The sequence below is a fragment of the Balaenoptera musculus genome, chromosome 5 (genome assembly GCF_009873245.2).
Source record: "Balaenoptera musculus isolate JJ_BM4_2016_0621 chromosome 5, mBalMus1.pri.v3, whole genome shotgun sequence".
NCBI lineage: Eukaryota > Metazoa > Chordata > Mammalia > Artiodactyla > Balaenopteridae > Balaenoptera > Balaenoptera musculus.
In genome coordinates, this window is record NC_045789.1 from 109,420,782 (window position 1) to 109,443,109 (window position 22,328).

General features: G+C 40.1%; 1 protein-coding gene across 3 annotated transcripts; it reads right to left on the minus strand.

The window, feature by feature from the left end:
• Positions 1–1,659: 1,659 nt before the first annotated feature.
• Positions 1,660–19,618, minus strand: ETNPPL (ethanolamine-phosphate phospho-lyase). Of its 3 annotated transcripts, none has more exons than XM_036852951.1 (13): positions 19,443–19,618; positions 16,602–16,720; positions 16,177–16,336; positions 14,883–14,957; positions 11,206–11,296; positions 10,159–10,275; positions 8,538–8,620; positions 7,712–7,937; positions 6,656–6,810; positions 5,884–5,973; positions 5,543–5,673; positions 4,231–4,298; positions 1,660–2,889 (listed from the first exon to the last, which is right to left on the minus strand). In XM_036852951.1, coding segments are annotated over exons 1-13 (1,446 nt in total). In that variant the 5' UTR covers positions 19,445–19,618; the 3' UTR covers positions 1,660–2,760. The 3 variants fall into 3 exon arrangements, with proteins under 3 accessions (XP_036708846.1, XP_036708845.1, XP_036708848.1); XM_036852950.1 differs by having other exon boundaries at positions 19,389–19,618; XM_036852953.1 differs by lacking the exon at positions 19,443–19,618 and adding an exon at positions 18,338–19,226.
• Between the last annotated feature and the right edge of the window lie 2,710 nt (positions 19,619–22,328).

Here is a 22,328-nt window from a genome sequence, read left to right on the forward strand (position 1 = left end):
TGAGCCTGCGCTCCAGAGTCTGTGAGCCACAAATACTGAGCCCGCATGCCACAAATACTGAAGCCCGTGTGCCTAGAACCCATGCTAGGCTTCAACAAGAGAAGCCACCTCAATGAGAAGCCCGTGCACCACAACAAAGAGTAGCCCCTGCTCGTCGCAACTAGAGAAAGCCCACGCACAGCAACGAAGACCCAATGCAGCCAAAAATAAATAAATAAAATAGATACACATTAAAGAAATAAAAAATGTTAAAAAAAAAAAAGACAATAGAACATTCTGGGCCTTGATAGTAGAGATTAGCCACTCTTAAAAATCTAAAGGATGCAGGGGTCGCTGTCCCTATCATCTCTTAATTAGCCGACTTGGCATCTACAAACTAGAGGATAACTAGAAAATGACTATACACTACTGTAAGCTCAACCAAGCAGTAGCCCCAATTGCAGCTGCAATGCTAGACGTGATGGTGCTGCTACAGCAGATTCAGAAAGCCTCGTGTCCATCACATGTGGTCATTAATTTGAAGAAAGTGCTTATTTTTAACCCAATCAGAAAAGAAAATCAGACACTCCTATGAAACAGACAACAGTATTCTTTACACTTCTGCTGCAGAGCTATGTTAATTCTCCTGCCCTTTGTCGTAACTTGGTCTGAAGAGATCTGGACCATCTGGGCATCCTGAAGACTATCATGGTGATCTGTCACATAGATGACAACATCCTGATCCTGTAGAAAGAGAGCCAGCTAGTCTACTGGAGGCCTCAGTAAGACATGTTTGCTCAAGAGGGTGGGAGATAAACCCTATGAAGAATCAGGGATCTATCGCTGCAGTAAAGTGAATGATGGCCCCATTACAGGTGCACTCAGTGGTGGCCTTGAGAGACAGTGGCAAGGAAAAGTCTTCCCAATGCTAGAACTTTGAGTGGTGCACCTGGTCATCCACTTTGTGGGGAAAGACAAGGGAAGTGATCATATATAAGAAATCATGAGCCACTCTTAAAAATCTAAAGGATGCAGGGGTCGCTGTCCCTATCATCTCTTCTCTTAATTAGCCGACTTGGCTTCTACAAACTGGATGGTAACTAGAATGGTGAATGGCTGCACAGCTGGTCAGGAGCCTGAAAGAATTAGAAGGTCTGTGGCAAAAGGAGATATTGGGCAGGGGCATATGAATGAATATATGGAATAAAGACCACATGTTAAGATTTTCTCTATCACATGTTAATGTCTACCAAAAAGCATCCACCCCAGAAGAGGCACTGAACAACCAAGAGGGCAAAATAACTTGGCCGGTTGCCATCAGCCCAGTCTTCGACATTAGCCACCTCACAAAAGGCATAATGGCACACGAGCAGAATGGCCACAGTGGCCGAGGTGGCAGCAGCTTGTTTTAAGGAGACAAGCACTTTCTGAGCACACGAGTGCCCACAGGAGTGCTGATCTGCGCTGTGAAAAGTCTGCTTGTCTTGGAATTAATCTTGTTCCCTAGAGGCAAACCACAGAGACCTCTATATTCTCTCCTCTCCGCCAGCTCCTGGGAATCCATCTCAGCACTATCCAGCTTGGATCCACAGTCAGTTATATGTTTAGGAGGAAAAACTATTTAATAATGAGACTTTGCATTTTGACAGCATTTTAACTTATGATGAACTCAGAAAGGAAGCTTTTTTACATCTAATTTATTTCTCAGCTCTCATGCAACAGCCCTAGCAAAATTATTATCTCTTCTTTACAGAACAGAAACCAACACACAAAACTTAATAACTGTTAGGAGGGCAATAAGATACTGGGAAGTCAAGGCTAAAAGTCAAATTTCTTCCAGGTCAGTACACGAGCCTCCAAGTGGATGTCTCATGGCACCAGCACTTTTAAGGAAGAGATTCTTGAGGTTCTGGGTTTCCTCACTTCCCTTTGCCAGTCTCTGGTTAGAAATGTGTGTATCTCTATGTGTCAGGGGCTGTGCAAAGGCGATAAGCTGGATGAGAAGAGGAAGATGATTGGTTGAAAGTTAATTTCCCACCTAACAGGTAAGTGACTTGCCAAGGTGACAGTTTGAGTAGCCAGAGCCGAGGTCTCCTGACTGTGAACGCAGCGCTTTGGCTACTGTTTCTGCTGCCAACAACACGTTTAGGAGTGTTTCTGGGTGTACTCCTTGTTTGGCCTCTTCACTTCCACCCTCGTCCCCACAGGACCACGATTAACCTAGTTCCCCAACAGAAGTCCAAATTATTCATTCACTTCTTCACATTTGCCGTATGTGATTTTTTCCCAAATGGCGTTGGTTTTACTACCCCAATGTTCTCTGCAAAGGAACGGTAAACATTTTTCTGGTCAAATTTTTTTTGGTTTACATCATCTTTTATTTTATTATAGTCCATAAATATATATAAATTAAATCATTAAAGAATTCATAGTCTCCAAAGTTCAGGAACCTACTACTGTACTTTGCTCTGACATGTCAAATATTAAAACATGAGAAGTAAAACTGCCAACTTAATAAATATTCCATTTGAAGCTGAAATTGAGTAGAATAAATGAAGTACTTTCAGAAATCTCAAGTAAGGAATTAACAGGCTAGAGGCTAAATCTTGACAGGGTTTGATTATCACTTGGATTATCCTTTTTACTCATTTCTTTATTTATATGTCTGAATGGAATGCAGATTCTTCCTTTGGTGGGTATAATAGAGCTTTTAACAGAAGGGACACTTCCATTCATTCTGTGTAACTCTGGACATTTATCTTGCTGTAAAATGCTCGTCTCTCATGTCTTGAGCCTCTTACTGAGCAGTGAATGTTTATCTGTGCACAATCCATTTCTTTTTCGGCTGGGATTTTCTTTGGGGTCCGGGCTGCCGTCACTGAGCAATTCCGAGTGGGCTTCCTCAGGCATCTGCAAGACAGACACAGAAGCTCCAGCAGGAGCTTCTAAGCTCCGCCTCTAAGCCGCCCAGCCTCCAGCCTCCGCAGGGCTGACTCCACAGGCCAACAGGCAACAGGGCACGCGGGAGAACACAACACAACACAACACAACACTGCAATGCCTGTTGCTCCTCCCTAACCCTGATTACTACTATTTTCCACAGACATATGAAATATGATGTCAACCTAAAATCTGGGACTGCAAGCCAAAATTTCAGAAACGCGTGCTAACTTCAAAGTGGGATTTCTGGTGGGGAACTCCTTTTTTTGTAAGCTCCTTTTCTTTCTTCTTCTTCTTCTTTTTTTTTTTTTCTTGTAATATTTACTTATTTATTTATTTGGCTGCGCCGGCATGTGGGATCTTCGTCGCAGCATGCGAACTCCTAGCTGCGGCATGTGGGATCTAGTTCCCTGACCAAGTCCCTGTAAGTTCCTTTTCAATGCTTCCTTGGTCCTGACAGCTGTGATTCTGTCCCAGACTCAATAAGCCACTCTCAGACAGCAGAGAGGCACGGATTTCTAGCACTGGTTTGTGTTTGCACCAAGAGACAGAAGCGTCCCGTTAGCAAATCACTTGCTCTCTCACTCAAAGGGCCTCATGTTTTTCACTCAGGAAAAGGACTTTGCTGACTACACTGGATGTGCAGGCGGGCTTGAGTGATCCTTTATGCATCGAAGTCATAAACGAATAACTAATTATGCAACAAAGCCTCTCAAGTTTTTGCCTTTCTGTTTCCCGACCGAGGGAGCTCTTTCTCACACCCTGGGCAGCTCAGGGAGAGAATGGGGAAGCCCTCTGCTGGAAGCACATCAAATGTGGAAACTAGGCCACTCCACGCCAGATGGTTCCCAGGCCCCGCCGCCAGTCGAAGTTTCTACTTTAGTTCACTTGAGGACCAAACGCTGACATTTGGAGCCACACTGCTGATGCTTTTGCTGATTAAAGAGTGGTGTGTGGGACTTTAAGTCAGTGTCAGGACAAACAGGAAGGAGCTTAGGACATTTTTTATCTCTCTCTATATTTTGAAGGCCCTCTTTGCAAGCCTGAGGGTTTTTTTTACTTTTTCTGGTGGGGGGGCGGGTGGCAGAGTATAGGAATGATCCTGTAAGAATGGTTCTTTGGCTTTATTCTTGTCAAGTGGTAAGGCACTTGCCTTAATTGTGCACTCAAAATTGCAACAGTAAGCCAACTCTAGCAAAGGTGGGTTTTATCCTAGAGGTCATTGTACAATTTTTTTAAATTTGCACTCCTTTTTCTTAAATTCCCCCAATTTTAAACTTTTGCCCTAAATATTAAGTAACTGACTCTTACCTTGGTTCTGCATGGAGTATTCTCAGAGATCACACTCTCAGTTTTGGCTCCAAAGGCTTCTTCTAAACCTATGTCAAGGAAGTTACAACGGACAAGACAGAAGAACATCAAAGTCCTTAAAAATAACACCCCATTTTGGTAACTATAGGGACACCCTTAAAGAAAACTAGAGAGGTACATGTTTTTAAAAAGTGTCACTGTTAAAATAGCTGCTTTTAAACTTTTATTGTAGCATTTCGTCATTACAAGTGGCACTGAGCTTATGTTAGCTCTGCCTTGTTCACTTTGTTAAAAAAGAATTCTTTAGCCGCACCACTAAAAATGCTCAAGCTCTGAGCTGAATTTTAAGTAATAGTGACAGATTTGCCCCAACCTATAGTCTCTTCCACCTGTCCCTTCAAGGCACCAAAGGAATCAGGACTGTTGGCCAAGTTTGGGTGTCTTTTGGTCCAAAGACAGTGACCGTATTACAAATAACTTGGGGCTGACTCTCAACTTTCCAAATAGTAATGATCTATTTTGTATGCTGTACTGATTCCTGGCTTAGCCTTATCCCAACCCCAAGAGGCTGAGAGGGAGCAGAGAAGTAGAATCTTAAAAATATAACTAAAAGCTCTAACATTTGACAGTGCTTTATGTTTTTCAATATGGTTTTACATTGTTACCTTACTTGTTAATCTCAATTTATGCTCATAACAGAAAAATAAATTAACCTAATTATTTAATAGAGGTAAACAAAAGATGAATTCCTATGACAGGCTATAATTCTGAATGACAAACATAAGTCTTCAAAAATTAAATTGTAATAAGTGAAATACAAAGTCAAATGATAACTATATAACTATATTAACCTATAGCCTATATATATATATTTTTTTAAGATTTTTTGATATGGACCATTTTTAAAGTCTTTATTGAATTTGTTACAATATTCCTTCTGTTTTATGTTTTGGTTTTTTGGCCCCGAGCCATGTGGGATCTTAACTCCCTGACCAGGGATCGAACCTGTACCACCTGCATTGGAAGGCGAAGTCTTAACCACTAGACTGACAGGGAAGTCTCTAGCTTATAATTTTTATTAACAGCATTTCCCATATTTTCATGGTACAAAGCTCAAAGACTCTTACACTGCAGCATCTGTGGTGCATGGTACAATGAAGACATGCAATTATTTTTAAAAAGTGAAAATAAATGATAATATAAGTGTGTACAATCATTTCCACCCTTCTTCACTTCTGCCAGTGCAAGGTGCACTGTCATGTCTGATCAGAATGTGGGTGAGGGCATCTTATTTAAAGATCTGTGGACAGACCTGTTAGAATCTCATCGAGCTGGTCCACCATAAACTTGGCATCTTCTTCAGTGAAGCACATAGGTGGTTTTATTTTAAGCACATTTCTATGAGGTCCATCGGCACTGAGAAGCACTAGCTTTTCTTTCATCCTAATGAGTGCAGGAAATACATGTGAGTGCATACAAGTGACAACTAAGATTATTTCAGAATGATGTGAACAGAGAGCACTTTCATATTCACATGCAAGAAGCCCACATTTGTAATTGCACGAGTCTTAAACTTTTCTCATTTGGGGAGATGAGAGGAAGTAAAAAAAAGCATTCAAGCCAAGATATCAAACGAATGAGGGGTGTGCTTACTTGTAGATGATGTGCTGAGCTTCGGCTGTGGCGGGGGTCCTTTCCTGATGGTCCTTCACTAAGTCAATTCCAATAAAAAGGCCAACACCCCTGAGGGGGGTAGAGAAAGGGAACTTGACACACTTTATTAAGCACTGCATTGTCACAAAAAATTAACGCTGTCCTAAAACTTCAGTTTGATTTGAAGCTGAATGTGATTTTCTTTAAAGGGTAGTTGTTATTAGTTCTAATTAATCCAAGATACCAATCTAGTGTCCACAGGACTTCCTAGTTTTTGAATCAAGTTAGTTTTTGTCATCCAGTTTTTCTTTCTTCTCTTAATTGTAAAAGAAAAAAAAAAGGCTTAAAAACAAACTTGTCATGCTATTTAGCTTCTCAGGACATCAACTATGACAAATCTTTAATCTTTACATATATATATATGAAAATGTTTTCATATAGATATGAAAAATAGTGTTTTCTTGGATGTCATTTTTAATATTTTTAATAGATCATTTAGAGTTACCTTAAGTTCCTTCTTTTCATCTTTTGCCTGCTGAAATTATCCTGGCTTAATTTTTTTCAAAAAAGTATAAAAATCAGGAAAGATATATACTCAAAAGTTAACAGTGATGATATCTGGGTTCTGGATGAAAAATGAGTTTTGTTTTTGTTTTTTCAGTGTTTCTAGATCTGGTTTTGTGTTAACTTATTTTAAATTTATATGATAAAATATAACAAATTTTCATTTGGACAAATGAATAACTGCATGACAACTTTATGATAAATATACCTGATATCTCCTATCAAAGTATGTTTAGCCTTCTGCTTATTCAGTAACTTGGTGAGATAATTCCCTACTCTTGTGGCATTTCCTTGAAGGTCTTCATTTTCAATTACATCCAGGACGGCCAAACCAACAGCAGAAGATACTGGATTTCCTCCATACTGTGGAAAAAAGATAAATGAGAAAATAGAATAGTTGAATTTGTGGTATTGCTTCATCTATGAGAAATTTGGCTCATACATAAGCAAGTAAAGATATAATTTCAATAAAAATTTCCCTTGTGATATTAGTTTCTTAGATTTAGAATATAACATGATTCTATTCATTTAAGATTGAGAATAAAATTCTAAATTATATATAACTGCAAAACTGGTATGAAGGATTATTGGGGAATTTATAAGTTCATCCAAACCAAAAACAGACATTGTGTTGGGAATTAAGGATTTCAGAGTGTGGTTTAGTTAGGGGGATGTGGGTTTCAGTGCTTGAATATCTGTGTGAAAAAAGCTAAGCAAAGTCATTTTCTCCAAATAATTTATGTTCTTAGATTTGACTCTAACTTTTAGCTGTAACAAGTCCTATTATACATACTGCACAAACTATAATAATCTTTCCAAACTTAAAGCTTATAAGTCTTAGGGGTAAAATCAAGGAAATAAAATTTCCCAAAGATAGAAATTTAGTTAGTATCTTCTATGACATCCCTGTAACATTTATAGTAGTGAATCATCTAAGTGAAGTGTTTTGGGAATTTAAATGTGATGCAAAACAAAAAAGATCATATTATCTGTTAATGAAATATCATAACCTCTAGAGTTTAGCAGGGCAGCCATCTGTCATTGGAACAATTAATAGAAACATTTTAGGAAGGGGAAAGATACACAAGAAAAAAATACAAGGAGGATTGTGTCAGAATGAAATATGGTTAGATCAAAGTTTGGCTAGGGTCCTGGCGTGGTTAGCTGGCAACAGTGAGATTTATTCTTTATTACATTGGAAAGAAACATAAGAACATGCATTATTTTTCCCTCTTAGCATTAAAGTGGGGAGGTCTAAATTTACCGTATTGAAATATTCCATCCCAGAGCTGCTGAAGGCTTCTGCAATTTCTTTGGTTGTTACCACGCATGCCACTGGGTGGCCATTGCCCATTGGTTTTCCCATTGTGACGATGTCTGGAACAAAATCTTCACCAAACATTTGGAAACTCCAGAAATGTGTCCCAACTCGGCCAAAGCCTACTTGAACTTCATCAGCTATAAACACACCTCCTGCTCTGTGTACATATCTGAAAAGCAAAAGGGCAGCCTGATGCCTTCAGGTCACCAAGAGTCCCCAAACCCTCCCATAAGATACAGATTATTGAAAACTTAAAAAATGTTGTTAACCTGAAGTCTATAATCTTTGTTAAAAACATTTCAGTGTTCAAATCCCCAATGACATCTATGTGATGTCATTGGCTTTGAAACATAATCACATAATTTCCAGATTAGATATATTCTATATTGTTTGGGTTTGTGCTGCTTAAAGTGAGCTCTACTGCAGTATTTTAATAGGGAAGAAAAAGAAGTGAACAAGAAGTAGTGTTCAGCAGGTTTAATCTTCAAATTTTTCCTAATTAGTAAAACTTGGACACCAACTAATCAGAGAAGATGCCAGGTGGGTAGTGTGAGCACAGCTCTGGAGCCCGCCCTGCTGGACCATGTGTAAACCCTTTATTTGCTGGATCTTGGGAAGGTGGAGGAGTTCCAGGAGTCCTGGGTGGCAGGCACTCCCAGGTGGCTATTTACCAGCTAGTCTGGAAGTATTTCAATATCTTAACAACCAGGATGGCCCTACAGAATTGTCACAGTGCCTTCAGTTTGACCAAGGATGCCCAAGTACATACTCTGCCACTTTCTGGAAGTAGCCTGCTGGAGGAATTATTTGTCCGCCACAACTCTGCATGGATTCAGCAATAAAGGCAGCAATCTATACAAGAGAAGATGGGGTCAAAGTCCATTAGGTCCTCCTCCCGTTACCCCCTAAAAAAAGAGGACTTCTTACAGAGCAGGTGACTTAAAAAATGGTTGGGAATGGACCCATGGCAAGAGACAAATTGGCCATTTGATTAAAAAGATGTCCACGCTGGAAATGCAAGAGTTCTGAAGCATTAGTTTCTGAAATTTTAGGGTACCAATGAAACCACCACGAGAAAATGGTGGAGAGGGTGCCTTCTATTTCTCCATTATTAATTTAAATGCAGTGTTTTCATTAGGAACAACTGAATAAGACTGATGTTTTGATCAGTCTTTAATATGAACCTCTAAAAATTTACCCAGGTTCCAAATGCATCGCTGGGGTGCCTGTTTGCTCAGCTTGGTAAATTAGGACTGCCCGAGCCTGGAATTTGCACTAAGGAGATGAGAGGTGGTCACGAACCTTAGTTATTGTGCTATATTTCTGGTTCTTGCCCTGAACCAGGCTTACAACTTAACAAAATTAGGCAGCTCACGAAGGAACTAAAGAGGACGTGTTCTAGAGGCTAAGAAAGGAGAAGTAAAAATAGGTAACACTAAATTAAGAGAAAGCATAGAAATAGCATGAGATAAGAAGTCAAGCAATCAACTATACTTCAATTAAGAAAAAAAAGGGGAGAACTAAGGATCTAGTCCAGACTACCTCTTTTAAGATATGAAAAACGAATGGGAAGAAAAAGAAGAAATAGTTAAGAAAGGCAAATGACTTTCCAGTCATTAAGATAAAAATACTTGAACTGGAAAACACACAGGCTTCATTTTTATCTCAATTAAAAAGTTTTTTTTATTGCCATGTTGATGCCATAAGCCAATTGAAAGGCAAAGCATGTGTCAAATCACATTAAAACTCCATGTAAGTAACCCCTGAAGGGGCTGAGAATTACCGTTAAGCTGAAGACAGTAGGGTGAAGACTGAGAAAATGGAAACTTTTTTTTCCTACTTGGGAGGATTCTGGTTTGTTTTAGAAGTGCAGACCCAAAAGGGAAGAACATTTTCCTGCCTTGTCTTACGCAGGCTCTTTGGCTTCAGGAAAGTTGAACCAGTTGTAGGGAAGAGCCAAGGCTCCCCGGGTCCAGGAGTCTGCAGTGGCCTCAAGGCCCCAGGGCCACCCTGCCTCTTCCTTCCCTTCACCTTATATTAGCCCCTCGTGCTACTCTCAGTTGGAATGTTCTGTCCGTGGGCTATCACCTTTCTTAATTTTCTCCTCCAATCACTTTGGACCAGAGTCTGCATCCCAGTGGGAAGGTCAGAATTAGACCACCAGTTCTGAAACAGGTATAGTAATTACATTTCCAGGATAAATAAAAATAGTCTTAGAGGCATGACTATAATAATGTACTTTTTGAAATATGAACTAAGTAAAAACGTAACCAGAGAAGAACAGAAAGGGATTTGAGATCTAATCCTTTCCCACCTCTCCAATGTATCACAATGATTTCAATCTATTTTATAAAAGATATTAAAGTGTTTCCAAAGCTATAAATACAAACCTTCCTTCCACTGTTATGAGCTTCGTCAATAATTTTCTTCACTTCATCGGCATAAGCACTGGCCGGGTCTGTATGGTCTTCTCTGTATTTTCCTCTGTAAGTATCTGGAGCTGGTGCCTGAAAACATCAAAAGGTAACAGTTTCTCATGATTTGTCTCCTGGACAAATGAGCTTCTAAGAAAGGGCCTTTCCCTCCAGGAGTATAATATTGTAGAAAGGTGACTCGTGGATTTAAGTGACTCTAGGTTCTTTTGCTCTTTTTCCTTAACATTTCTGAATTCTGTGAGACTTGAAATCTTTGCATTCTGAACAGGAGCTTGGATTTGCTCCTAGGCCCTTAGAAGTCAAGATTGCATCCCTAGTCACATAAAGGGCAAATTCAAACAACAAGTGTGATTATGTTATTTGAAAATTTCAATGAATGGAAACTGTATTAACAATTCTATATTGAAAATAAACCAACACTTACCAACTATATAGCAAACTGTAATCATTCAGAAAACTAGAGTGCCTTAGCGTTAATTTCAGATCTTAAAATTTTGAAAGAATGTATTAATGATTCTCTTAAAAACGTCTACTGATCCTTAATTAAGCCAAATGAGTTTTACTGTTTCAACAGCTTGGTTTCTTTATTTTCTTTACTAAATGATATTTATTTTACTTAATAAATTTACATAATAATTTAGCATAGAGTAATTTTAAGACAGTCATACACACTTGATGCAACACCGAGTTTCAAATAGGCCTCAGCGATAGAAAAAGTAATTTAAACATCAAGGGGCAAGAAAAATAAAATGAGAGCTGTGAATAAGAGCTATCACTACCACTATACTAATTTGTATGGTACTCATCAATGGATTTTAAACCACATCTTGTCATTAACTAGCTCTCTGTCTTTAGCAAACAGATCTTTGCTAAAGATCTGTAACTGCTCTAGATCTTAGTTTCCTTTTTCATGGTTTCATTTCAATGCAAGGATTGGACTGGGTTATCACTGGGCACTCTTCCAGTAGAAACATTCTGATTCTTGGATTCCAAGATACTTACCACATGCACAAATTCTTTCTTGACATCTTTGCCCTTTTGAAATTTATATGGACTGATCTCAATTAAAGATGATAGGTGACCGTGGTAAGCACTGAAAAGAAAAAGGCCGGTAACCAAAATCACTCAAAGAAGGACGCTTTTCTAGTATGTGAAAAATAGTACGGCACATCATCCAGGGAGAATCTCAACATTGGTGCCAGATTTAACTATATGGAATCTAATTTTTCTTGGTAGGACTGGCCATTAATTTGTCCCACTCTCCTGATTCAGGTAATAAAACACATAGAAAGCCAAGTATGTATCCTCACAGACAGTTACTTTTTAGCAGGAAAAAACTTAATTTCTTTGGATTGTATTAGCTCTGCTAAATTAGATTATCTAAATGTAAACCATTAATTTCTATAGCTTCATGAGAAATTTCGGACGTATGTATTTTTTAAATGTATTTGATAGTTACATTCTAGTAAATTTTAAAAACAACTTTATATCACAGAATGGGCTGCGTTTCTGTCTGGGATGGTTTCAAAGGGATATCCAATTGCTCAAATGAAAGTTGGTAAGGAACAGGAGGTCTTTTCAAAAAGAACTAAGATTAAGAGGTAATCAAGTGGCTACGAAATTCCTTTCTTTCACTTAAAATACAGATGGCTATGATATTCCTTTTTATGTTTCTTGCCCAGAGATATATAATTGGGAGGCCTGGAAAAGAAATTATAAAAGGCCCATGAATAGATAAAGCAAAGAGGGAGGACGTCCCCTACCGTAGATTAAGACATGCTACAAAGCCAATGAAATTAGTACGGTATTGGCATAAGAACAAAGTCACGACTGGGACAGAAGTGAGCTCAGAGACACAGCCATACATAAATGGTAACACAGCGGCCTCTTGGTGGAGTCAATACGAGGGGTAGTTATAGAGGTAGTAGAAGAAAATAAAGAAGAGCATCCTTGTGATCTGAGGGGTGGGGATGGGTGTGTGTGTGGGGAGAGATATTAACAAAATTTAGGAAACCAAACCATAGGATGAAAATGGCAACTATTTGGTTTAATCAAATTTTTGGATGTTGGACGATACCATGGACAAAGTTAAAAGACAGATGATAGATTGGGAAAAAACATTTGAAATGTCTCAAACTAAAAGAGATTAATGTGCAAAATGATGGTTCTTAAGTCTATCTGCATATTAGCATCACTTGGGAAACTTTAAAATCTATACCATTTCCTGGAATCCACCTCTAGAGATTCTCTCTCTCTCTCTCTTTTTTTAATTTTTTAATTATTTTGGCTGAGCCGTGCTGCATGCAGGATCTTAGTTCCCTGACCAGGAATCAAACCAGCAACCCCTGTGTTGAGAACTCAGAGTCTTAACCACTGGACTGCCAGAGAAGTCCCTAGAGATTCACTTTAACTGGTCTGGAGTGGGACCTGGGCACTGGCATTAAAAAAAGAAAATTTCCCCAGGTAATTCTAAAACACAGTCAAGGCTGAGATCCTCTCATCTAAACTATGCATGCAACCACAAAAGCAAGGATGGGAATCCCAACAGAAAAATGGGCAAAGAATATAAACAGGTAATTCTCAGAAAGGAAGTCACAAATGCATAGTAAGCATATGAAGAGATACTCAAACTCATAATTAGAAATTGCAAATAAAAACAACATTGATAGGGACTTCCCTGGTGGCACAGTGGTTGAGAGTCTGCCTGCCGGTGTGGGGAACACGGGTTCAATCCCTGGTCTGGGAGGATCCCACACGCCGCAGAGCAACTAGGCCCGTGCACCACAACTACTGAGCCTGTGCTCCAGAGCCCAAGCCACAACTACTGAAGCCCGCGTGCCTAGAGCCCGTGCTCCGCAACAAAGAGAAGCCACCGCAATGAGAAGCCCTCGCACTGCAGTGGGAAGTGGTCCCCGCTTGCTGCAACTGGAGAGGGCCTGGGCGCAGCCAAGAATAAATAAATAAATAAATAAATAAATAAATAAATAAATAAATTTATGAAAAGGGAAAAAAAAAAATCCTGAAAATTAAAAAAAAAAAACCAACAATCTTGATATCATTTTATACCTATTAGACGGCAAATATTAAGAAGAAAAAAAGAAGGTAGGATATTCTTAGTTTTTGGTGAGGATACGTGAAAATGGGACATTTCATGCACTGGGTAGAGTGTGCAACCACTTTGGGGACTGATCTGGCAGGATTTGGTCAAATCAACAATGTTTACCGTACCCTGTACCCCTATGGCCTAGCAATCTTGTTTCTGGGTGCTTTATCCCCAAGAAATTCTCAGAAAGGTCCATAAAGGCACATGTATAAGGGCACTCATCGCAGTGCTGCTTGTGGTAGCTGGGAGTAAAGGGCAGTCAGTATCTATTCTGTGGTAGGCAGGCAGAATCATGCCTTCCCTCCCTAAAGATGCCCATGTCCTAATCCTCAGAACCTAAGACTGTTACATGGTAAAGGGGACCTTGCAGACATGATTAAATTAAGGATCATGAAATGGAGCAATAATCCTGGAGGGTCAAATGTTATCACAAGAACCTTTATAAGTGAAAGAAGGCAGCAGGAGGATGGTGGTCAGAGACAGATGAGGCGATGTGAGGATGGAAGCAGAGGCTGGAGTGATGTAACGTCTGGCTCTGAAGATGAAGGAGGGGACCACAAGCCAAGGAATGCAGGCAGCCTGTAGAAGGTGGAGGCAAGGAAACAGATTCTTCCCTAGTGTCTTCAGAAGGAGTGCAGCCCTGTTGAACCTTGATTTTAGCCCAGTGAGACCCGTTTTGGACATCTGACCTCTAGAACTATAAGAGAATAAATTTATATTGCTTAAGCCACTATGTTTATGATAATGTGCTATAGCAACAATAGAAAATGAATACACCAACCAACACATAAAACAAGAGAAGCCTACAGAAGGGTAAGAAATGAGGTGCATGTTCAATTCAACCCTTTGTGTCTGAGATTAGTGGGGTGGAGAGGTAGAAAAACATTTTAAATCTCACTGAAGATGGCAGTTATCAAATTTCTTGTTTAAAATACAATGAATTCATTTTTGAGAAGTAAAACTAAATAGCGACTATTAAAAATCACAAATTAATGAGAAAGAACTATTTTTACTTGGCTATTTGTTGTCTTTAAAATTTGCTCTAGGGAATTCCCTGGCGGGCCAGTGGTTAGGACTCCACACTCTCACTGCCAAGGGCCCAGGTTCAATCCCTGGTCGAGGAACTAAGATCCCACGAGCCGCATGGTGTGGCCAAAAAAAGAAAAAAATATATGCTCTAAATTGTTATCTTTTAAATTAATTACGTGAATAATCACAATCGTGACATGAATGCTTGGATTTTTAAGAAATTATATTTTTATTCTGAAAAAGATGGAGTTACACACACATTGCAGTGGCTTAATTAACAGTTAAATGTGTGAAAAGCAAACCCTGATTCATGCAAAGCCCATGAGACCATGACCACAGCACCCAAAAGAGCCTCCAAGTACTTGGAAGGAATTAAGTGTCCTTCAGGCCTGAGCTGGCCTTGAAACCTATACGTAATAAAAAAAAAATCCTTGTGCCATACATCCAGCCTCCCCCATACATGCTTATGGTATTGGTATGGAGAGGATCAATATAATTTTGTCTCTGAAGGCGTTTCCTGCTTAGAATTCTTGTGTTCAAGACTTACTGGTCAAGAGTGATCACGTCTTGGTGGCCTCTGAACTGCCGAGCCAGGCGTAAGGCTAAGTCATTGGCTTCAGATCTATTAAGAGAGCAGAGAGAGAAGGCACAATGTGACATAAGCCCTTTTAAAATTCTTTCAAACCATTATTTACAAAGTTGAGGATTCCAAAGCCTGTTTAACTTCGAGATTATTCTTTGTACTACTCCAGGTTCTGTAACCTCCAGTCTTTGGTGACACTGCTCTCTCTCTAAGGTTAATCACTCTTTGACAGTATAGGATTCTTCAGAAGTGAAAGTCAAATATTATATTTAATTTATCGAAGGCAAGAATGCCTTAGAACCACAAATTAGATCCTAAAATGTCCTAATTCTTTACAAAGAAAAAAGAAAAATCTTCTGGTTATAAACCAATCTTCTGGTTATTTGATTTTAAGGTATCTCATTGAAAAGAGAAAAGTGAATCACAGAATCATAATGGAACATTCACAGGATTTCTAATAGTTTTAATTCATATGTACATATATATCATTTTAAATTTATCCTGTATAGACAGATTTCCTCCCAATATAACATTGTACAGGTGAGCTTTTCTCCTGTCACTAAACATGTATTTTCAAAAACATACTTTTTAATGTCTGCATAATATTCCATAGAATGGACATATCTATTCACTTGAATTGACTCATTCCTCCTTTGTGTTTGTGTTGGGGAAATGCTTATTACCTAAGGAAACAAATCAATCAAAAATCTTGTAAAACTTATATAACTTGTTTAGTAGAGTTCTTTCTTTGCCAAAATTCCTCATTCATGCTTTGAAAGAAGTATCTAGGTTCATCTAGATTCTTTAGCTACTTACTCTATTGCCCAGAGAAGTGGGTGCCATTTGACTAGTTAGGTTTTCTCACATGAACACCAGACTTGAATATTTTTGCCAATATTTTGTTACAACCCAAGTATCTATCCTTTAGGGATACTTAAGGGTATGCTTTCCCCATCTTTCACCAAGGAAGCTGTGGTAATAAAAAGCTGAGTGGCATGCACTTGTTAATCATGGGACTGTTGTTATAGGCTGTGTGAGGAGTCCTGGAACATGCTGTCAGGTATCTTATCTACCAAGGGCTGGTGGGCCAAAGCAAAAGAACCAGAATGGTCAGGTCCCCCATGTGGGGTCATTAGTAAACGGCAAGAATCTCAGGAAACCTTTTTAGATATTTGTACTCCACCAGCAATCAAACAGAAAAGAGAGGAAACAAAGAGATTGGTGGGAATGGGGATGGGTGGAAAACCTCAGAACATACCCTGAATTTGTAAAATAGCAAACAGAGAGTTTGTCCGGCAGGGTTGCTGACAGGCGCTTGGCATACTCAACAATGTTGTCGTGGAGGAATCGAGAATTTGTATTTAGTAGTCCCATCTGTTTCTGGGCAGCTTTGACCACTTCTGGGTGGCAGTGTCCCACTAAAATTTAGAAGACAAAAGCCCCCAAAATGAGTTACAAATCTAAATGCCTGGGAAGTGAGGGGCATTCTGAAGCAAGCAAAAAAAAAAGGTTGATCCTGTTCCTCTCCCACATTTTGTTCTAGCTTTTCCCCGCCTAGGACTACTGGCCCTGTTCAGCGGAGGAACTGCAGCCACTGCAATTCCTGGGACAAATATCAACGGTGCCAAGTCTGCTTTACTCCAGAAACATATCCCTCAAGGCACGACAAAGACAGCACATTACCATGGGCAACGTTGTTGATGCAATCCAAGTACTGTTCACCTTTCTCGTCAAACATGTACTGCCCCTGGGCTCGCACTATTTTGATGGGATCCGCAGCAAAGAAAACTTTGCAGGAGGGCCTAGAAATAATGAAAGGAAACACATTGGTCTGGTAGGACTGCTCAGTGTTTTTCCTTCTCAATGAAGGTCACGATCAGTGGAAAATTACAATTACGTAAAAGAAAGGGAAAACACAACCTGGGTGACATACTTTTTTTTTTCATTTCATTTTAGCCTGGAAACTTTTACCTTAATCCCCCATCTGTGACACTGCTCACATTTCTTATGCTTGTTATATTAAATTTGCCATGATCTGACAACTCTATTTAGAGGCACATGGATCAACTCTGACAGCTCTAATTACACAAACCAATAACTAATTCTCCTTTGAGAAATTTTGTTCAACCAGGAAAAAAAACAAACTTTTTTTTTTTTTGAGCCTTCCTATGTGTCAGGAACTGACAGCTATTACAAATATTATCTCATTTAATCCTCCCAACAATGAGTTATTATCATTCTCATTTTTATAGTTGAGGAAACAGACATCGAAAAATTAAGAAGCTTGCTTCAAGGTTACACAGCCAGTGAGAAAACCAGAATTTGAAAGTAGACTGTCTTGATCGTAACTAGATTTATCATGGTGAACATTTTGAAATGTACAGAAATATTGAATCACTATGTTGTGTAATAGTTACTAACATAGTGTTGTAGGTCAATTATACTTCAAAAATAAACTCAGAAAAACTCATACTAGGGATATAATTTATAGGTACAACATGATAAAGATAATTAACACTGCTGTATGTTATACACGAAAGTTAAGAAAGCAAATCCTAAGAGTTCTCATCACAAGGTAAAAAATTTTTTTTCTATTTCTTTAATTTTGTATCAATATGAGATGGATGGATATTCACTAAACTTATTGGGATAATAATTTCATGATGTAAGTCAAATCATTATGCTGTGTAACTCAAACTTATACAGTGCTATATGTCAATTATATATCAATAAAATTGGAAGAAAAAAAAAAAAAGGTAGACTGTCTTATGCCATAGCCCAAAACAGGGCTTGCTTGCTAATCTAATCTCTCCCTCTAATCTAATTTGTAGAGAAATGAATAGCACTAAAAGCTAAATACAAATACTATGCAGGATATTTTACAGATCATTTTCATGTCTTTTGATTGTTATTTGTCCTGCATCAAATGGATTTCCCTTTCTTAAATAATAAAATCCAATTATTATTCTAACCCTTTAACCCACTCTTTTCAGCATAATAAAAAGTCATCCATATTTTTGGTTATTTGGATGGCTGTCTGGAGTACAGATTTTAGCAACATAGAAACATCACAAAGATTTCTGAACTCGGTTCTATGGACATTTAGAAACTAAAACAAAATATTATTTTTATTTTGGTGATTTTGCATGCACAAAAAATACCACATGCATTGGAGGTAGTTTAGAGGGTAATTAGATACATATTAAATGGATATGCAACTGTTTAGAAAGTATTGTGATTATTGTGAATAGGTAATTAAATTTTAAAATTGCCTAAGATTAAGCACCACCAGCTAAAATGAAACTAATATTAAATGAGAATTTCTTCTTGGTTCAAATTCAGCTGTTAGTTTATACCTACAAGTTAAAATCCAGAAAAACCCTTCGTTATGAACGCGGGCTGAAAACTTCGGACTTCACCTTGCCTCCTTGTTAATGTACTTCCCACCTTCTCACTCAGACTTCAGGTAAAATTCTTTCTCAGTCATTCCATGGCTACCATTCCTCCTTTCACAGCATTTGTTCTGCTCACGTCAGAAATCATTAGGTTTTCATTGGAATCTAACTATATAGGATTGAAAACTAACAGAAAGGAGTGCTGATTAGAAAAAGGGAAGGAGGTGATCCGGTAATGAGGTATCTGACCATTTTGACCCTATTGCGGGGGTTGAGAGAGATTTAACTAGTCTCCTAAACCACCTAGAAACCTCCTGGGTTGAGATCCGATCAAATCTCAAATCAGATCACAAGGTAACTTGACACTACTAGGACCAGAGCCCAGGTCTGACTTAAGGTTCGGTCCTGTACGCTCACCAAGTCGTCTACAACACGAGTAAAACAAAAGTAGACCGGAGAAAACACTGCATCTTTAAATTGTAATGAGGGCACAGCTGGGGAGACCAAGGTGAGTAAGTGACATCTTACTCATAAGAAAGCGGTTTCAAAGTTTTTTTACTGGCTGGATTAACCTTTTACTTCTTAACCAAGCGTGCAAGAAGAAAAAGTGCACTTTAAACAAAAGTTGTCATAATGAGTTTTCATAGCCATCGTCAAAAATACTTCGGAGTTCAGTGTTCTAAAGCTTTCGAGGTGGTGGGAGCGGCGGAGAGCTGCCCGTCTCCCTCCCAGAGCCCATCCCTGGAATGGTGTTCTACTTCAGTGGCTCTCAACCTTCACGGTCACTTCCCCCAGCCGGCCGGCCGGCAGCCCTCACCCCCTCGGCGGGCTGCAAAGCGCGGGGACCGCTCTGGAGCCGGCTGGTCGGGAGCCCCCGTGGGCGGAGGCGAGGCGGGGCGCTCCGGGCGGGCGGCGGCGCGCGTGCGCAGGTGCGGCGGGCGGGTGGCGGTCCCGCACGGCGCCGGCAGCCGCCCGCTCGCCCGCTCGCCCGCTCCCTGCCCCGCTGCGGCTCTCCGCCCCCCGCGCCGGTGATTCCCCCTCTCTGCGCCTCTCCTCGGGGCTGGGGAGCGCTCACGCGATGTGCTTCCTTCTCAGCGCCAGGGTGTCTTGCTTGCTGTATAGCTCGCACATGGTGGCGGGGTGCCGGGCGCTCCCAGGGGGGTCTCCCCTCTCCGGTCCGTTCGCCTCCCTCGCGAGCCCGCGGGACTGTCTCAGCGGTGGCCCTTTTCTCCCGTTCTCCCCCGTTGGGTCCCCTTGCCCCGGGCGTCGGAGGTCAAAGGCGGCACCAGCTAGCCAGGGTCATCTCCCTTTTAAGTCTTGCCCAGCCTTTGCCCTTCGCCAAGCCCCACCCTCACCCTCACCCTCCTCCCCCGCCGGGTGCCTGCCTGGCAAGTCGCTGGACTAGCCACTCAGTCGCCACCCACCCCAGCCCCCCGCACCGAGTCTAACTGGCTCCTGGTCCTGCCCTGCTGCCCACTTCGCCTCCCCACCGCTGTTACTTCTACAAACTCGCCTTTTATTTCCTTAAATTTGCCTTGCCATGGCCTTTCTTCCTCCTCTGCCTGTGAATTCCCTCCTTCCCACTTTCTCTCTCTCCCTTTTCTTTCTCTCTCTCTTTCTTCTTTCTTTTTCTGTCTTTCTTTCTTTCTTTCTTTCTTCCCTCCTTTCTTCCTTCCTTCCTTTCCTTTCTTTCTCTCTCTCTTTCTTCTTTCCTTCCTTCCTTCCTCTCTCTCTCTCTTTCTTTCTTTCTTCCCTCCTTTCTTCCTTCCTTCCTTTCCTTTCTTTCTCTCTCTCTTTCTTCTTTCCTTCCTTCCTTCCTCTCTCTCTCTCTTTCTTTCTTTCTTCCCTCCTTTCTTCCTTCCTTCCTTTCCTTTCTTTCTCTCTCTCTTTCTTCTTTCCTTCCTTCCTTCCTCTCTCTCTCTCTTTCTTTCTTTCTTCCCTCCTTTCTTCCTTCCTTCCTTTCCTTTCTTTCTCTCTCTCTTTCTTCCTTCCTTCCTTCCTTTCTTTCTCTCTCTCTCTCTTTCTCTCTCTCTTTCTTTCTTTCTTCTTTCCTTCCTCCCTCCCTCCCTCCCTTCCTTCCCTCTTTCTTTCTCCCATTATTTTCTTGTAAACATTCAAAGAGAGGCTCTCTCTGGAGACATCAGGAGGTTCATCTCCATTCTCATTTTGAGCATATTCCGATACCATAATCTACTCAACAAAAGTAACAAGTCTTATGCCCTAAGGATAAATAACAGGGCCTCAGCCTGTTATTTGTTGGGAGGGATAATATATACCGTGTTTCAGACATCTGCTTTAACAATAATAGCACTTTTAATTTCTCTGAAACTATACAGATTACAAAACATTCACTTGACTTATCTGGTTCAGTCGTCAAAACAACCCTGTGGGAGATGAGCCTGAGTTACCATCCCCTTTAACATATGGGAACAGTGATTACAGATCTACCTGATGGTGAACTTGGAATTCATTCCTAGGTTTCTTGACTTCTTTAAGATGATCTTCTCACACTGATCAAATCTGAAGTTAAATATGTGGACAGAAGGAAACCTAATTAACTATAACATTAAATCATAAATTATTTGACGAAGTAGAGATCATCTGATTTAACCCCTCTGTTTTGTAGATAAGAACAGCTAGGTACAGGAAAGGTAAAGTCTCGCTCAGGGTCACGCAACTACTTAGCCATAGAGTTTAGATGAGATCATTTCATTCCTTGTGTTTTGAAAAACAGCAGAGAAAGCCTGATTTACCCATAAGAACACACTTGGTAAATGTTTGTAACTGACCTTTCTCTTGAATAAAGTTGTTTTTGATAATATTAATGCCCTGCAGGAGTAGTAGAATAACATTGCCTAAGACAGGTTGAGAAATGGAGTTCTATGACGAACAGTGTGTTAAGAATTCTAACTGTTATCAGTGAAGGGCAGAAGGCACTTAGGAAACTTGCAACAAATCCCAATCATGTAACCTTGGTCTAGTTCCATACTTGAAAGAAGTGTACACCTATTCTCAAACCACCTAGACCTGGTGAAGTCATATATACTCATGCTCCCTCCGTAAACCTCCATGGTCCCTTGTTATTTCCAGTGCTTTAAAGTATGTTCTTTAAATAATGCTGGACTAAGCGTCTTGGGTTCTTGAGCTGGTTCTTCCATAAACTAGCTGAGTTTCTTGATCTTTTGGAGGCCAAACTTCTTTAAAATGTTCAAATTTTGTGTTAAAAAGAAACCCCAATCATTCTCTGACTAAAAGCATTATAAGGAGGGCTAAAAAGAGATCATGACTGTGGAATGAGTGTCAGGATTATTAAGATCTTATTGCTCTTGTCTTCTTTGTTCTTTTATTATTTTTTAACCAGACCTTTCAGTAGGGTTGACTACTCCTTTCTCCTTGAAACGCTTCCCCTTTTGATTTCTTGACATAACCACACTTTCTTGATTTTCTTCTTTCTTCTTCACTCAACATTCTCAACATTTAACTTGGTATCTCTGCGAGTAGGATCCTAGGCTTTTCCTTTTCTCTTGCACTCTTTCCCAAGGCAACCCAGAAATAATTCCCTTGGATTCAGAACCCATCAAGATGCCAAAATTACACCTCCACCGAGATTTCTCTTCTCAGTCCCAGATTCTCATCTCCACTCCCTTTCTTGACATCTCCACTGTGAGGTTTTATAGACACCTCATACCTAACGAGTCCAAAATGGAAGCTTTGAACCCACTCCCAAAACTACGGCCTCCAATAAACCCTCCATCGCCAGGCATTTATTCATTCATTCAAAACATATCAAATTCTCAGTGTGCCACTGAACGTCTCAGTTGCTGGAGAGAAACAGTGAACTAGACTGAATGTGCCTGCCTTCAGTGGCTCCTGCTCCAGATCTGCACTGTCCAGTACATAGCCACTAGCCACAGGCGATTATTAAGGACTTGAAATGTGGCTGGTCGGAACTGAGGTGCGCTGTCAGTGTAAAATACACACTGTATTTTGAAGACTCAGTACAAAAGGAACAGTA

Excerpts from the sequence above, each read along its gene's own strand:
- ETNPPL (XM_036852950.1), bottom strand. The coding sequence starts at position 19,444 with ATGTGCGAGCTATACAGCAAGCAAGACACCCTGGCGCTGAGAAGGAAG. Across the intron at positions 16,337-16,601 it reads CATCAACAACGTTGCCCATG|TGGGACACTGCCACCCAGAA; the intron begins GTAATGTGCTGT and ends TCTAAATTTTAG. Across the intron at positions 10,276-11,205 it reads AGAAAGAATTTGTGCATGTG|GCACCAGCTCCAGATACTTA; the intron begins GTAAGTATCTTG and ends TGATGTTTTCAG.